Genomic DNA, 17,916 nt, shown 5'->3' with positions numbered 1-17,916 from the left:
GTAACTAAATTATCTTTTACGTGTCCTTAGGGGCCATCCAGAAACCACGTGGTCATATTTTTGAAGATTTTCAACCCCCCCTTCCCCATGTGGCTTATCGTGGTCATTTGGCAGACCCCCCTCCTCTATGACCACGTGGTTTTTTCAAAGCACAAAAATTAAAAAACCTTGTGTATTTTGAAGATGGACAATTTCAATTGATTCAAAATTAAACTAAACCCAGCATGGAAATTATAAATTTTCATGAAGTCGAAAATTTTGATTATGTTATCATGTTGTAATGTGTATCAGGTATTAGGATATCTAGAACTCACACACCTTCAATGCTTCAGGAGGATACAAAAAAATGTGGGCTCGCGAATATCTTATAAAAATTTCGAGAAAAGTGTTTTTTTAAATAACTATAAAGTTCATCACTGAATATCCCTATAGATTCCTTAGAGTATTTGGGACCTTCCATAGCTCTGGAGCTACTGAAAATTCTTAAGATATTAACCTCAGCGAAGCATCTGAACTGAACTTATACAATGAAAGGTTTATCAGAGAATCACAAAGTTAATATGTAATATTAGAGATGCAAATGAAACCTCCTACTGTTGTTTCTTTTGAGTAGAATTCCTGTAGAAATTTCATTATTGTTTTCAGAATCATCAATGTCAGAAATAAATATTAATAAACTTTTTTTTTGCTGATATTGCTAATATTGATTTATTCATGAAAATTTTGTATTTCTCCATTGAACATTTTCATTTATTTATGGAAAGTTCTTATTTCATAATTGCAATTTTTGCTTTTACAAGTGCTAATTTATTATTGTTGTGTGTATTATTGTTCTTTATTGGCAATTTCCTATTTTATTATGGAAAATTTCTTTTTTTTCTATACTAAAGAGATTTTATATCCAGAGCTGGCTCATCTCTCAAAATTTCTAATTCTTCATTGAAATTTTATTTTGATATCGACTCGTGGAAGCAAATGTTGCCATACCAAAAATATTTTCTCGGTCACTCTGATGGTTCTTTGGAATAATTTTCCAAGGAACTTCTATTCCACATCTCGAATATGCTTCAGTCAATGGTCCTTTCATAAGCGACTCATAGAGAAATGGATGTATTATAGACCAATTATTATTTTGGAGTTCGGATCATTCGATTTATCCAATTAACCAACTTATGAATGATGTATGATATAATATCCCAGTAGGTCCATTTGGTTAATATGACTTCAATTATTATTTATACAAGCTACTACAGACTTTTTAGTTTATACAAAACGTCCTGGAACTACTTGATCATTCAAGTCCGTGAACCCAGTGCTTCTAAGGCCCTACAAAAACAGTTTGCGAACAAACCTCATAGTCATTGCGCAACTTGCTGTTGACTCAAGATAATTTTGAGTACCTTGTCTCTTGGATCTCATGTTAATGTAAATTAGGGTCATATGCTTATTTCATCGGTATATACCCATACCGATGATGATAACATTGCAAATGTCTTAATTGATCTGGTAGATTCGTGGGTTGAACTTGAGAGAATTTTGAAGTACCTTGAGCATCTCGTGTTCCTGAATATTAATCACTGGCTTAACCTTCAGAATGACCCATCTTATCTGACCACCCATCTGTTTAGAATGATTCAAACATTTAAACTTTATTTACACGCTCTTAGAATCGAAATCTTCCCAAGGTTTTGGATATCTGAGTTTTCATGGTCAGTCAAATTTGAGCTCCCATATTTTTTCTGTAAAGCCAATATCTAGATGAACAATTTTACTGAAGAAAATGGTGGCCTAGCTTTCTTTTGTGATTTTATAGACAATCTAAAACGCTGGGCATATATGACCCTTCATTCCTGAAAGGGTTGAGATTTGTTTTAGAATTCAATTTCAATCGTTATTTTAACACTATTTTTTAGCTTAGATTATTTTAGGAATTGGAGAGTTTTTTTCTGGAACACTGCCACTTTTTTTCATATCGCAGGAATCTCCTTAGAATTTAAAAGCATTTTATTTAGAATTTCATGTTGATTTTTTAAATGCAAGCTTCTCTATGTCATAAACTTTTTCATGCGCACTACTTGAATTTTGTGCATTTAGAACATTTAGGTGCATTATTAATTTTTTCGATCAATTATGATAATTATTCAATATCATAAAAGCTAGGCTTCTTAATAAGAAAATTATTTTGAGCTTTTTAGTGGAATGTTTTCACCTGTCATAAGACGAGTTTATACAATCCCATTGAATTCCACCACTTAATAATTGTATCTTGACAGATACGTATTTCGACCTCAAAAGTAAGGCCGTCTTCAGTGGAGTCGAGTCAAGTACGAGACACTGAAGACGGCCTTACTTTTGAGGTCGAAATACGTATCTGTCAAGATACAATTAAGTGGTGGAATTCAATGGGATTGTATAAACTCGTCTTATGACAGGTAGGCTTCTTAAGCCTAAATTATTGTCTACATTTATTGCTTGGATTAATTTTAAATTCCAAGATCTTCTTAATTTTCAAGAATAATTATTCTGGAGTTGCAAGGGAAAACCCTTCGGAATATTGATAAGAAATTTTTCAGAGTCTCCCCGGAAAATCTTTAGAATTTCAACAACATTTTTTCCGAAATTCTGTGGAAGAGTTCCGAAAATGGTCGGTAGAAATTTTTAAGAACTAAAAGAATCCGTAGAAGGATCCGAAATGCATATTTACGATGAAAATTCCAATAAACATCAAATTCCGAAGAATTTCAAGTATAAAAAATACAGCTTACTTTTTTACAAAATCTCTAAAGATTTTTTTTCCAAAATCCTGGGCAACTTTAATGAATCTTCAAAGGAAATTCTCCTAAATTTCCAATGGATTTTTTTTCGTTTCCCAAAAGAAATTCTTAGAAATTTTCAGCAGTTTTTTTTAATTTCCAAAAGAAATTTCCGATGTAAATTCCTAAGATTTTCCAGTAGAAAATCGAAAAAAGTTCATCTGAATCACAAATAATGAATTTCCCGAGGAAATTCCGATGTTTTTACAAGTGGAAATAACGAAAAAATTGTACTTTTGTAGTACTTGTGAAGGTTGTACTTTTGAAGCATTTCCAGTAGAAATTCCTTAAAAAATTAAATCAAAATTTTAAAGAATTTCTGATGTGAAAACTCCTTAAACTTTCTAAATCATTTCATGTGCATCTTTGCATGGTAAAGATTTAAAGCAATGTTTAGCTGAACCTACAAAGAAATCAAAATGACATCCCGAAGAAGAATGAATTCCCGATGAAATTTTGAAATGATTTCTGGTTCAAATTCAAAAAACATGAACCTTGAGAATTCTAAAGATTTATTGTTTGAAAATCCAAAGAATTTTTTAAAGGTAATCCATAGACTCTTCCGTGGAAATTCTAAATAATGTCTCGAATAAAAAAATACTTGGAAAATTTAAAAAAATGTGATAGAACTCACAAAGAGCGTAAAAATGTATTCCGAAAAATTTTCATTTCAAAATTCCAAAATAGAAAAAAAAATCAACGGAAATATCAAAGTGTTTCATGTGATATTGGCTCCATATTCCAACTGGAAGTTGGTCTGCTTTTCAACTTAGTATATTCTATTAGCATTTCCTCAGTTATAAATTGAAAGCTATATAAACCAGCCATTGCACGATTATATATCTTGTGTAGCAAGTACGATTGATACACTATACCTAGGGTGTCGAGAATGTTTCCCACCCGAAAACATCCTAGACAGGAACGAGAATCGAACTCGCCATCTTCGGTCTGGCAATCCTACACCTTTGCTCGCAAGGCTAACTGAAGACTGAACATTTTGAAGTGCACTCTTTAAAATGTTCGAAAAACTTCTCTTGTAAATGAAGAAGAATTTCTGGTGAAGATTCGGAAGAATTTGTCGGAGAAATTCATTAGAATGTTTTTCCACCGAAAATTATATGTATGGGGAAAGACGGCTTTGGCAGGTTTTGTTCTATTATTGGCAGGGGGGTTTTTGTCGACCAAATTTTATGAAATTTGGCCACAATATTCTTTGATGTGTAAAGAATGTTCAGGCCAAATTTGAGCCTAGTCAGTCATAAAAAACCCCCTGCCAATAATAGAACAAAACCTGCCAAAGCCGTCATTCCCCCTATTTCCCACAGGATTGTTTTTAATTTTCAGACAGAATTCACATGGAATTTTTTTCGGAGTTTCAAGGAATTTTTTTCGGAATTAACACTGGAGATGTTTTATTTTTTGTTTCATTACTAATTTGTAGCAAAATTTCCAAGCAAAATTTTTCAGAAAGAATTGTTCAAAAAAAATTCTGAATGCCAGAACTTTATCAGGATTGTATGAAGTAATGCCAAAGTTTTTACAGGAAATTTCTTTACTTGATTTTTCCTGAAAATCCACAAAAAATTCTTTTGAATTTTTCTTCTTAAGATTTTTTCTTGGATTATTGTAAAAACATAACATTTTTCAAAATTGTAGCTGCAGTCCGCTGATGAAAAAGTGTCGGCGGCGTGATGCCAAAAACCATCTGCGGCGGAATTTTTTTAAAAATATTTTTCCATTTTTCCCATCCAATTTTTTTTTGTGGAAATTGAGACTGAATCGCAACCTGTTTTTTCGTTTATTTATGCATGGATATAGGATCTTAGGCTTAGATGGTCAAATAATGCAGATATGCATCGGCGTTGCGACCGACGCTGCGTTATCGATTTTTCACGATGCGCACCTACGTCTTTTTAACGCTGAGTTGAAAAGACGCTACGTGGGCATCGGCCCTTAGATGCGCTTTGCGTTTAATATTTAATCATTAAATTTTAATGATTTGTATTTTTTACACCGCTATTGTTATTCACCAAAAGTTTTTCGTGTAAAAAAAACCACGTGGTTCGAGAGCAACACCCCCCCTCCCCCCATGTGGCTTATCGTGGTCATTTGCCAAACCCCCCCTCCCCCCATATATGACCACGTGGTTTCTGGACGGCCCCCTATAGTAACTCGCTTTTTATTCATGCTAAGCGAATCTTCCACGCAAAGTGGTGCCTCGTGCAAACAACGCAAAGCAGCAGGTGGCAGTGATGCTGGAACAAAAAGTGTAATGAGCCTTGCGTTCATACAGCAATCAGTTTTATCTAAATAACATTTTTCACGAGCGTCGGATCAATTTTCCTATGATGTAGTAGGATCGATTTATCGTTAGAGAATAATGGGACACTTTATTCGGGATTTTTTTCTTTGTAAAGGTAAATTGCCCCAAAGTAAATCCTATGCAAAATTAAAATTGTCAGCGCTAAATTATAGTTCCACCGATTGAATAGGACCCAACCCGATCAATAATGCATAACAATAATTTGTTATAAATTTTGCTGTTTAGTTGTTAAAATAACAAAAAAATATATCGAAAATACCTCTAGCCGTAACACAATTAAAACAGAGGTTGATACCTTCATATCAACATTATAACAAACGTTGATATATTTTTCTGTACAAAAATCTACTTTCAAGGTAATTGCCTACATCACGGATAGAAATCTGGTACGCTACCACGACGGAATTCCATCCATAATGTAGGCAATTAACTTTGTTCCAGCTTTGGTTCCAGCTATGTATTAATATAGAGCGGGTTCAAGAAAAGATATTTTAGTTACTAGATAAAGATTGTCGCTACTGTTCCCTTTGTTCTGCTGTCCGAAACATGTGTGGTACATACCTGTCAAATCGTATGGATTTTCCTTCTTTGACATTTAGCTCCCCTATCCTCGCCAGCAAAAGATGTTCCGGACAGCGACGACAGCGACAATCTTTATCTAGTAACTAAAATATCTTTTGGTTCAAGTTATACTGAAGGTGATTACCTTTAATTTTTTTCCAATGTCTACAAAAAAATGTAGGCAATTATTTTGTGGAAATATTCATAACTAATGTTGTTATAATTTTGATATGAAATAAAACTGGCCGAAGACACATTTTTATCGAATTATCAAATTATAACACACATTGTTTTAAATAACAACAATTGATAGAATTGAGTTATAATTTTGTTATGCATTCCTGATCAGGAAGACTCCCAAGAGGCTTGCAAAAGCCATGCTGAAAGTGAAAATAAAATTCTGTCCCACTCTTGTCTCCCATACAAATAAAACACACATTTCTGCATAACTCGAGAACTAATCAAGCAAATGGAACCCAATTGGCATGTGGAAAGGAAAGAAGTTTCGTTTGCCCTGCCAGCTGAAATCGAATTGTGAATACTGAAAAAAATTTGAACGAGTCGAAATTGATGAAAACTTTCTAACCCCGCGAGATTTTTAAAATATTTTTGAATCTTAGCTACCTACATATGTATTATGAATGGCCTGCCGGGCCATTACAATTTCAATCACTTCTCACGGTATACATGTCACTGCTGATCTGCTGATGAAGTATGTAGATGTAGAAGCATAAGTAGTTTCTCTTCAACTGCTGATAATACGTAGTAGGCTGATCAAACGGACCAGCATCAAAATGAGCCTTTCATCTTGTTCCGTCAAATCGTCAAATTTGAATACCTACATACCATTCAGAGAACACTTCGGTTGAATTTCACTCCCTTGTACGGTACCCACGTTGTCTTGTGTACACATATCACTTCTCTTCCGATAGGACCATGTTTTAATTCTGCTGAGGGGAGATTTTGTATTTTCTCTTCTACTGGTTCAACTTGCTTCCTCCGCGGTTCCAAATAGGTGAGATATGTTGGTCTATGATTGTGATAAAGAGACCGCCGCCGTCTACATTGTACCGGGAGAATACGTGCGACCGCTTGTGTATACGCTATTCCTGCATTCGTTTCCATCTATATTTGGGTAGATAGCAGGAGAGCCGACGAATTCATTTCATCCACAGCTCTTGGCGAGAGAAGAAGTTTGGCTGCCCAAGCTCCGATTATTCTGACGCATGATTATTTGATACACAGTGCAGTGAAGTTGGTGTGAAATTTGTGTAGTGGAACTGAAAAATCATCTAAATTAAGGATTAAATTGTGCTGATTGGTTCCAATTCAACCACTTCAGGATGTGGCTGAAAACGTTGAGTGCTACTGCAGTGCGACTTGAGGCTCAAAAGCACAGCTCGTTGCAGAAATGTAAGTTTTATCTAATTCAGGTCATACAGACATCGGGGCAAATATGGATCAATATTATGTATTACGTTCGTGTACTCCACAGTATGCAGAACATTCTCGACCCAGCTGAGTGAACCAAGTGGACCATCTGTCAAAACTGCTATCCCTGGACCGAAATCGAAGGATCTGTTGAAGCAACTGAATTCCCTGCAGGTATGTAGAAATAATTTTATGCCAGTTCAGAAAACCATCATTACACGAATCGGTCACTTACCGAAATGACCAAATGGCCATGGTTTGTCTCTGTAAATTTATAGTGATGTACAAAAAAAATCAAATCATTCAGTTTGTGTAGATCTAATAAAAGGCCAATTCTTCAAATGATTTATACATCCAGCTCATCGGGATACTGTTAAGATTTTTTGATATTATTTTTCAATATTTTAACACAAATGTGGCCTTTGGCAAACATTTCTTGTAGTTAAACCATTAGTTTATAAGGATTTAGTAATCCTTCTTTCAGTTTAACTAAAAGTTTTGGTACTTTTTATTATATTGGTGGAAGAGCCTTTTTCGTTTATGCCGTCCTCAGAAAATTGATTTTTTTAAAGTCTTCGTTAGTTCAAAGCACTGTGAATCCAGTCGCGTATCGTTCACGAAAAGTCACGCGTGTGCGAGCATAAATGAGTTCTGATTGTTTGTTACGTGGTATCAATTTACAACAATTGGTTTAAATTGATTGCAATGGTTTGTGCGAACACCCTGCTGTCGTCAGCAGAAGAGGCCGGTCCATCGCGCAGTGGGCTACGCCATAGAATTAGGAGGAATTTTTATTTTGCATCGTGATTTTTTCACAAAGCTAAACAATTTATTAAATTAGCACATCGTATGTAAGAATTAGTAATGGTCGTTCTTTATAAAAAAAATAGTCAATACACAAAGTTTATTGTAAAGCAGAATAGCAGAATTTATATAAAATAATTTTCATTAGTAACTGAAGAGTGAAATAAATGTTTTGGCGACTTATGGCACAAGCAATAGTTCTTCGAAAGACGCGAAACTTCCGTAAAATAGTTATCTTTCAATTCTATGACTAATTCATAGAATTAAAATAAAATAAATAATATTTGTTCTGGGCCTTCTTGAATACCATATTCATGGATGTTCATCATCTTCTGGGGAATTATTATGTGGTGAGCATGACTACTAAATCGCCCAATGAACAGAATTCATTCTACGGATACACAGATTCATCCAGGGAACTATCCGCTGACCATCACGGTATGTTTCGGATTTTAAAGAGAACCATTCATTGGTCATCTTGAATGTTGGTACTACAATTTCTTTGGTTGTGCCTGCTCTGTTTTTTCCCCGTTGTCTATTATTGGGGTTGGCATGTTCCATGCCCTATCTGATCTTCTTTGGACGCTACACCGAGAAAATTCTTTATATTGAATATATTTGTCGCACACATACATTTTTGCAATTTGGCGACCCAAATATATGCAATTTGTACCCACACATAAATTCAATAACTGCATACATACATTTTATTTGATTATAGATTATATTTGTACTTCGCGTCGAGAGTGGTTATGTGTGCACTAATTAGAATCATGAATTAAATTAATGGATTTTTGCCAATAAAAATGTGTGGAATTTTTGCAGTGTACATATTTTTGGATTTTTTTTTGTAAAAACCATCCCGTTGTTTCCAGAAGCAATTTATTAGCTCTTTGTACTACTGGGTATCCCGAGGCTCCTCCATTCTTTTTGCAGAGTCTGACAGCTAGGAGATACAGACGTTGTATCAGACGTTGGCGAAAATGAAGCCAACACTGGATCAAAAAGTTCGTTGCATAGCTTCCATGTTAATGCTCGTCCAAAATAGAGCTTCGACATTAACATGGCTGATTCTATACTCAATAAAATCTCTATTGCTCCTTGTGAGGTGATACCCTAGTATACGTATGATGTTTAACCTTTTACGACAGCTTTCCTTGGTAAGCTAAAGTTGTTTCAGAAACTTTAGGGTCGTTTGTGATACCAAGAATTAGACACTGTGTTCGAGGTATTGGGGTTTGATCAATTCTAATAGCTCTACTTCGTTTCCGGTGGTTCATGTGACAGGCGTGCAATAGTTTGGATTTTGTAGGAGCAATTTCAAAGCCGACACTGGAGGTCCATCCTACAGCTGCTGAAACTGCTTCCCTAAGTTTCCTACGATACGAGATGTGATTTTTCCCCTTCACTGTTAGAATAACGTCATCGGTGTATAGCAATATGTCTATCCCAGTTGATATGACATTTAAAATTTGTTGAATGGCGACTAGAAATATTGTCACGGAGAGGATTGAGCCTTGAGGTACTCCATTATCTGCCCTTCTCAGCGTTGAGAGAGATCCATTGGCGACTACTTGGAAGAATCTATCACTGATGAAGCTAGACAAGATTATTAGCATCCTTCCTGAGATTGTCCACATCTCCAGTTCACTAGGTAGAGTTTGCAAGATTGCGGGTCTATATGTCAAAATGTCAAGAGTTACGATTTCTACGTGTTAATCTTTTTGAAGGCTAATAAGAGATTCCAGTTTGGATCTATCCCCTGTGAGTCTATTCCCTTGCCGGTGCCGGAATACGAATAGGCGCGAATCAAGTCTTCCCAGGCTACTGACATCCTATTGTTTAGCCCATCGCCAGATCGTAGCCAGGATGCCCTGGGCTATATTTTTTTCATACTGCGTTTCAATGATGACAGAGGGCTATGTCTATTGATGATGATGACACTGCGCTTGTCACCGGCTCGAGTCTTCCCGAGGCCTCTAGCTCTGCCATTAGCCACCGATTTATTATTCTTTCAAAACGTTTTCCTATACAACTTAAAAGCGTTATCGGTCTGTATCCATCAGGTTTATTGAGGATGCCCACGTGCCCACGTCAGCTCCTCGATTGGTGTTGTACTCCTTTAATTGCAAATGGGGACGATGTGTTTCGAACTTCAGCCGTCCCTCCATCTGGATTTTTTTGGAGTTTGAAGTTGGAGTGCTATCGCATTCTGTTGCCTTTTTCCTTGTAGCCTATGTTCCAAACCTGGCTGGTTGGGGTGTCTGGATTAATGCTTTCTACTAAATCGTCCCAGCTTTCCTGTTTGGCTTCGCGTATACATTTTCGACATAGTGACATAATGATCGAGCTCCCTGAAACTGTTTCAAAGCTTCTGCCTTACGTGGGCCATCGTCGCTTAAACGACGAAGGGATCGAAGCTGTTTCTACTTCCTGCTCCCACCATACTACTGTATTTGATCATATGACCCCCGATGTCTTTGGAATACTGAATTCTGTTGCTGAGACGATTCTATTAGTGAATTCGATTACCGAGAGCTCGATGTCAGGGCGAAGAGATCTAGATGTGAGCTCTTCATATAGATCCCAGTTGGCCTTCTCAAACAACCATCTAGGTCGGCGATTTGGATCGTTTTGACTATTTGGGATATCAACTAGAACTGGAAAGTGGAAACTATAGTTGACAAGTGTTTTCCAATTGAATTTTCCTGCTTCTAGAGCCTGAGGTGTTCCTTACACGGGGTAATGCGCGTGGACCGTTGTTAAGTACTATAGTAAATATATGGTATAACATATCATGTTGTACGGTTAATTCTAGAATGGATTCTCCTTTTTTTCCGCTTCGGATGATGACTGAGTAGACGTGCTTCCCTAAACCGAATGGTGAGCGTTCAGGTCACCTAGTATGAAAGATGGTTCTGGGAGTTCCTCTAGAAGATCCCCTAATAGTTTGGCGGCCTCTTTTTCTTTTGGGGGAAGGTATACTGAGGTGACTGTTATTCTGGTTGGAAAGAACAACTGGACTGCTACAGCTTGGACATTCGTCTGGATCGAGAGCCTCTGGAACGGTGTACCATTTTTAATTGCCAGTCTGGCGCCTTATCTACCATGAGTAGAGCATTGACTAAATAATAGCTGGTAGTTGTTTCCGATGCCACTAGTTCCTAATTTGCGATGATCAACGTTAGTTTCTTGTAGACATATTACTATGGGTTGATATTTTGAGATCAATAGCTGTAGTTCACTAAGGAGGAATGACGCCAGCATTTGTTCCATAGGATGGCGAATGACGTAGTGCTGTCGTACGTTTCCTTGCTGCAGGATTCAGAGTCATCCGACATTGGTGATTGTGGTCGTATCTCGTTGCGTAGTCGACAGTTTTCCATTTTGGTGGAACTGAACCTCGGATTTGGATGTATTCTTTCGGTTTCCAGTTATAAACCATTACTACGGACGTCGAGACAGACGTTGGATTGTAAAAAAATAAATAGTTTTTTAAGATACCTACAAATTGATGTCTTCGGAGAACTCGTGTGTTCTAACACGAGGAGTACTCATAAGCTCTGATTCATCATTGTGTGACCCCCCGGAGGACAGGAATATTTAAACCGCTTATAACAAGGTGTTTGGTGGAGTTCGTTTAAAGCTAGGTTTTTTTTTCCTGAATTTTGAATGAGTTCAGTTCTTCACATCAGGGCAGGATTCCTAAAGTAACAATATGTTTGTCTAAATTGTATCTATTAGATTTCCAATAGTAAATTCAAAATTGTTTCTCATTTATTTCCATAGAATGGATAGTTAAGCATACGATCACCAGATTTCTTATTAAACTATCTCTTATTTTAATTAGTGAATTCAACCCAAGATTCAACCACGGCTGTTGTCCATTTGTCACACTGTAAGGTTGTGCTCTCCATACATTCTCTTTCCATTTCTGATTCCATAGAAATAAATGAAAATTGATTCATAACCGCTTTTTCTTTTTATCATTATCTCATTACGTCATCAGTCAAATACAACTTTCTGCAAATATTAAATTTAATAACAAAAATCAAAGGGAACATGACAGTATTTTGGCAAAATTAAATACATTTCATTTAATCATCTCAGAAATAAAAGATCACAAATCCAAATGAGATAAATTCACTCTTACATCAGTATTAAAATATTTCCTATTGAACTTGGAGTATTCTAGAATCGCCCGTTAGTGTAAATATGAGCTGGATACTCTTCTTTGAACAGCTATTGAGGCACCCTTCCTAGCATCCATTGAACCTCAAACTGCATCAATTTGCCAATATCGCAAAAAACGCGGGCGTGTCACTGCATCTACAGAATATCAGTCACAAAATTTAAAATACATTTTGATTCTGTTTCGCAAAATATGAAATAGGGTAATTCGCCAAATGTTGAACGGCAAATTTCTTCGCCTATTGTTGAACGCACGTGCATTTCTTATGGGAGTTCAACAATAGGCGACAAAATTAGCCGATCAACGTTTGGCGGTTTCCCCTAAGTAAATCCCCGAAAATTGAACTGCATTAAAATTGAAAAAAAAATGTAACTAATTCATGGCTACTAAGATATTATTAGGAAATTGTGTACACAGCATATTTCAAATTTGATTCACCCCTTGTTAATTTATGGCTAGCGTAAAAATCTGGATAGTTTTATGACTCCTGGATCTACAGAGAAAGAATCTACAGTCAACAGATCTTCAGTTGGGAAAATGTTGTACTTGCCGTACTTGTTGTACTTGGGTGCGGGCAAGCCATGTCGACTGCCACCAGGGGCTCATCGAATCGACCCTGGTCAGGGTCGACGTGGTAGGCCTGGCGCATGGCGAATCAAATGGTGTTTAATTTGCCATACTCATCAGCTGATCCGGACATATGTACACCAGGAGCGATTAAGACATGTGTGGTGGGGGAATATAAATGGAATTGGACTGTTTTATGAAAATATATTTTAGTTACCAGATAAAGATTGTCGCTGTCGTCGCTGTCCGGAACATCTTTTGCTGGCGAGGATAGGGGAGCTAAATGTCAAAGAAGGAAAATCCATTTGACAGCTTGGTACCCAACATGTTCCGGACAGCAGAACAAAAGGAACCGAAGCGACAATCTTTATCTAGTAACTAAAATATCTTTTGTTTTATAGTGACGTTATTTAATAGAATACTTGCCCGGTGGTGTGGGCGGACCACGCTGACTACCGCTAGGGGCTCTTTGAATTTCTTCGGAACATTCCTGGTCAGAGTAGGCGTGGTGGGCCTCGCGCTTGTCGAATCAGGGTGTTGTACTAGATCTATATCGTTGTTTACTTGTAGACTGCAGAGCGGATGTGAGGTATCGTGGCATAAGGCACTCTCTAGAGGTTTGGATAAGAATGAATCACAGTGAAGGGGTTCATAGTTGTCTGGTTGGGTTGGAAGGTTTGTAACAGTAGGTTGACTAGTGGTTAGTAAAAGTGAGCGGATACTTGCCCGATGAAGCGGGTTGATCACACCACCGGTTGACGGCCGCTTGAGGCTCATCGGATTGCTTTGGAACATCCCAGGTCAGGATCGGTGTGGTAAGTCTCGCGCTTGGCGAATCAGAACGGGTTCTTATGCGGGATCTGATAGTCGTTGAGTTATTGCTGAGCTGGTGTATTCTGTTGTCATGTTCGTGTTCCATATAGCTACAGATGTCTTTAGTTTTCTTCTTTAGATTTTCCCTTGTGTAATTGTTCTTTGCGTGGTCATCATCAGGAGCAGTGTTTTTAAAAACTCAAATTCTCAAATATCACCACAATTCAAATCCAACGCTAGGCAAATCTCACCAGAATCGTGGCCCAGAAAATCGTACATGATTCGACTCGTGATGTGCATCATTGCGTGATTTTTCGTGTGGTTGAGGTACTATCGATCATTTTACGAATGGTAAAGTTGATTAAATGTCAGTTCCAATCTTCTAGTAGTTTGGTATCTTTTCTACCCAAGTAACCACCAAGCATTAATTAATGCATGTAATCGATCACAGATCAGCATATTAAATGCTAATTGCATTAGATCAGTTTTAACGATGTAAAGATGCATTTATTCATCAACTGTCAAGCAACGATACACTAGTTCAGCGTTACGAATGCAGCGATGCATTACTTTTGTTTTATTTCAACATGTCAAAGCTATGAAGCATTATTTCGGTCGTAAAAGGGCCTTTTTCCACTTTAAGTCAGCTTTAATGGCTGTATTATTTGCAAGCATATATAGCTCCATGGTTACTTGGGTAGAAATTTGGTACACGCTCAAAAGCCACCTACCACTCGGGGTACACTGCTTTGATCCAACTAACACGACGACGAGAGTGTAAGTATAGCCATATACGCTACGACAATTGAACTTGATATTTACACTATCAATTTTTTTTTTGTTTTTCGTCACTTTTGCCAATAGTTTCAATGTAACTGCACTTAACCGAGATGCACTGCTAGTGGTACTACCGCGCAATCACCGACGGTAGAAATACAGATACGTATTTCTCAAACTGTATGTAGTTTTTTTTGGAAGTGATACGAGCTTGGTATTAACTATCGTATCTCGAGCACGATGTTGTTAAAATCTTGATAGGTATAATGGGTATTTGCGGTATTGCTAGATTTTTATACACAAATTGTATAAGACCTTATAATTTTGCAAGCAGAGACGATCTCGGTGGGTTAGTGTCTACAACTTCTGCCTTATAAGCAAAATTCCTTCTCTTCATTGTATCTCAATTTTGTTTCTTTCTGTGTTACATGTTCTTCAAAAACGATTCCTACTGTTATACTTTCCGTGCTTACAATTCCACAACTACATTGAGCTAGGACGAATGACGAGAAATGAGATTTGTACGAATTCAAACCTTCCGGAGGACAATCTGAATTTGATCACACCATGAATCACATGTGATTCGTTTGGAGACTAACATTCCGGGTACTGCTTTGCCACCAACTCATGGCGGATTTTATTGTCCCGATCTTGAAAAATCATCGGATAGTGCGGCGGTTCATGGGCAATAACAATATTGCAATACCAATTGCGACCGCGACCTACCATTCTAATATTGTGTCATTAGCGGTCGCGAAACTGTTCCAAATATATTCATCCCCAGTAACATTCTGGTTTTAAGCTGGTTTTATAGAAGTCATGTAGAGCAAACCCGACCGTGGTTTAATCCCCGGAAATAGGCAATTAACTTTGATTGAACTGAATCTGAGTTACGTGCTCTTGCCTACGCAATGCGGTCGGGTCTGAGCTTGACGACCGACTGGCAAATAGCTTGCACAACCTCACTTGATCACTGATCAGTACAATTGCTGATGAAGAATGTGTATAGCCGCCAGGGCCAGACATTCTAAATACTCACGCTCCTCTAATGTGGACGTGTACAATACACATGTGGAAGTATTGGCTTGAGAAATGGATTGCGAGTGATTTGACTATGCGTCCAATTTGGGCATCTCGAGCTCGTTCAGTAGCCTCTAGGTTGCGAAGGCCGACGGAGGTCCTTCGTAGCTTAGTTGGTTAAAGCACCAGTCTAGCGTACTGTAGGGTCATGGGTTTGAGTCCCATCGAAGGGAAAGTGGTTACCTCCAATACATTTTCCAAATCAATATCTTCCACATAACGTACATATTCACATATGAGTTTTCAAAACCTTTCGAATATTTTATTCGAAAGTCTTAATTTGACCTAAGCTCAAATTTTGAAGATACATTTTTTAATATATTCTTTATTAAAGAGATTTTGAAATGACCTTTATGTCATGGGGGACCTTCATATATGGGGGACCTTTATGTCAAAAAAAAATGAGCATCGCTAAAACTTTCACTACGTAGCTCTTCAGCTTCCATTTTGCGACTATTTGAAGAAAAAAAATCTACCGGGGGGTCCCGAACAACTTTTTTTCTCTCCCTGAAACGGAACTTTTTAGTTGAAAATCTATCGAGCATTTACCACGTCCCCTATTAAATGAGATTCCTGGATTTTTTTTCTTTCAATCATCATATAAAAACTAAGGGGGAATCGATTATTACCAAGTTATAGTCTAAATAACTTGTTTATTGAAGCTCAAGCGTCTCTGAAAACAGCTAAGAAAGGCTTGGATACACTGCTTCGACATCTTATACACCTAAACACCCAATTCTTTCCCAACACGCACCAAAATTCAAACTTTTTATGTGAATGAAGTTCCAGGACACTGTGGTATTGGAGGTAATGAAAAAGTCGGACGAGCTTGCAAAACGAGGTCCAAACACACAGTTTATTAGCCCAGAACCTTTCTTCGGTGTATCATACTGTACCATAAAAATGTAATTGAAATCCTGGGAAGCACAAAGGTTGATGACTAATTGGTTGGTTGCTCAAAAGTGTGCTCAAATAAAGAGATTTATAATACCCCATATTAAAGTAACCGAAAAGCTCTTGGAGCTCAGCAAGAGAGCTCTTTACACCTTTACTGGCCTAATAACCGGACACTGCCCGACCAGATATCACTTGAAAAATTTTGGCCAGATTCAGAATGATATCTGTCGTTTCTGTAACATGGAACGTGAAACCTCGGAACATCTCCTTTGCAGTTGTGATGCATTGTACAAGGGCAGATCTAAATTTCTAAATAGTGGCTTTATGCAACCAGGAGATATTTGGACTGCAAATCCTGGAAAGGTAGTGGGTTTTATTAACTTAATTATACCGGACCGGACGGGGAAAATACGCGTCTTAGGTTGTTTACTTGACAAATGGTGATCAACCTACAAGATGCGAATACATAGTTACATAGTTAAAAGTAATCAGGGGTATAACAAAAGTTCAACTCAATGGACAAAAAAAAGGAATTCCAACCGCCTCAATAAAACCTGGGTGTGCATATCACCATATTGAATCAAAAACAAGATGACAAAAACAAGGCAACAGTTTAACGTTGAATCTTTTTTTTCTCGGACACAACCCATGTAAAATTAAACGTTTCCACACAATCGAAAAAAACGCGTCATCTGCGCAGCTTCCACCCACTGTACATCGTTCAGGAAGAATTATAAATTTCCTCAAATCTTTTTCAAGGTTAGCCGCGAAAGTGAACAGCTCACAGCTGAACAGCTGAGAAATGGTTACATTCACAACTGAACACAAAATAATCATCTTCCATAAAAAGTTTTGTCAGTTAATCGTATACCAATTTGTATTTTATTTTTGAATTCGCTACTCTTTATCGTTTCTCAAAATAATCAAACCAGTAGGTATTACAACATCGAAATAATACATTTGGAGGTAAAATGTGGACAATTATAAAAAGCTGAAATTATTTTTTGCCTCCTCATGTCGCTCCCTCATCCATAAAACCCTGCCAATAATAGAACAAAACCAGCCAAAGCCGCCATTCCCTAGATGATTCAATACCATTGTTTGCAGTTTCACGAAAATTTCGAGCTCATATTAAACTATTACTACTGCTATAGGAATTGCTTAAATCATTGCTGAAATTATAAACTTGTAACACACTACCTGTTTCCGTGACACCGGTACATACATTTTGTAGTGTGACTAAATACCTATGATTTATCATGGCCATTGCTACTTTCGGATGGACCACGAATACCTTCCTCATCATCCAACTCCGTGGTACCTATGAGGGTGTCGCTAAGTCGGTTCTCGTTAAGTAATACTACATCAACACTTCCTTCCTCTCCCTATTACGGCGAAGAAGGGCGTGGCCAGGGTAGTAATCCCATGCTTTTTTATTTTTGTTTAAGACTGGATTCAAGGACCACTCCTTTTCTTGATTTCTGATAGCATTCTAGATAAGGATCTCAAAAGTAAACATGAGTATCACTGGTCCAATCTCACGAATTACACCGTAACAATGCTAATGCTATGCCAGCGGGAACAACACAGGCAATAGCTCGACAAAATATAATCAATTAACTCTAGTCTTGAGAAGGGCTGGTAATACGTAACTTCCG

General features: G+C 37.4%; 1 protein-coding gene across 1 annotated transcript in view; it reads left to right on the top strand.

Annotated features, from left to right (window-relative positions):
* The first annotated feature begins 6,779 nt into the window (after positions 1-6,779).
* LOC134215016 (4-aminobutyrate aminotransferase, mitochondrial-like) overlaps positions 6,780-17,916 on the top strand; it is a 94,579-nt gene continuing 83,442 nt past the window's right edge. The window contains exons 1-2 of the mRNA XM_062694282.1: positions 6,780-7,110; positions 7,193-7,302. Of these exons, the coding sequence (XP_062550266.1) occupies positions 7,041-7,110; positions 7,193-7,302 (180 nt within the window). The 5' untranslated portion in view covers positions 6,780-7,040. The remainder of the gene's footprint in view (positions 7,111-7,192; positions 7,303-17,916) is intronic.

Source organism: Armigeres subalbatus, chromosome 2 (assembly GCF_024139115.2).
Source record: "Armigeres subalbatus isolate Guangzhou_Male chromosome 2, GZ_Asu_2, whole genome shotgun sequence".
Classification (NCBI taxonomy): domain Eukaryota; kingdom Metazoa; phylum Arthropoda; class Insecta; order Diptera; family Culicidae; genus Armigeres; species Armigeres subalbatus.
This window is presented reverse-complemented; position numbering and strand designations above follow the sequence as displayed.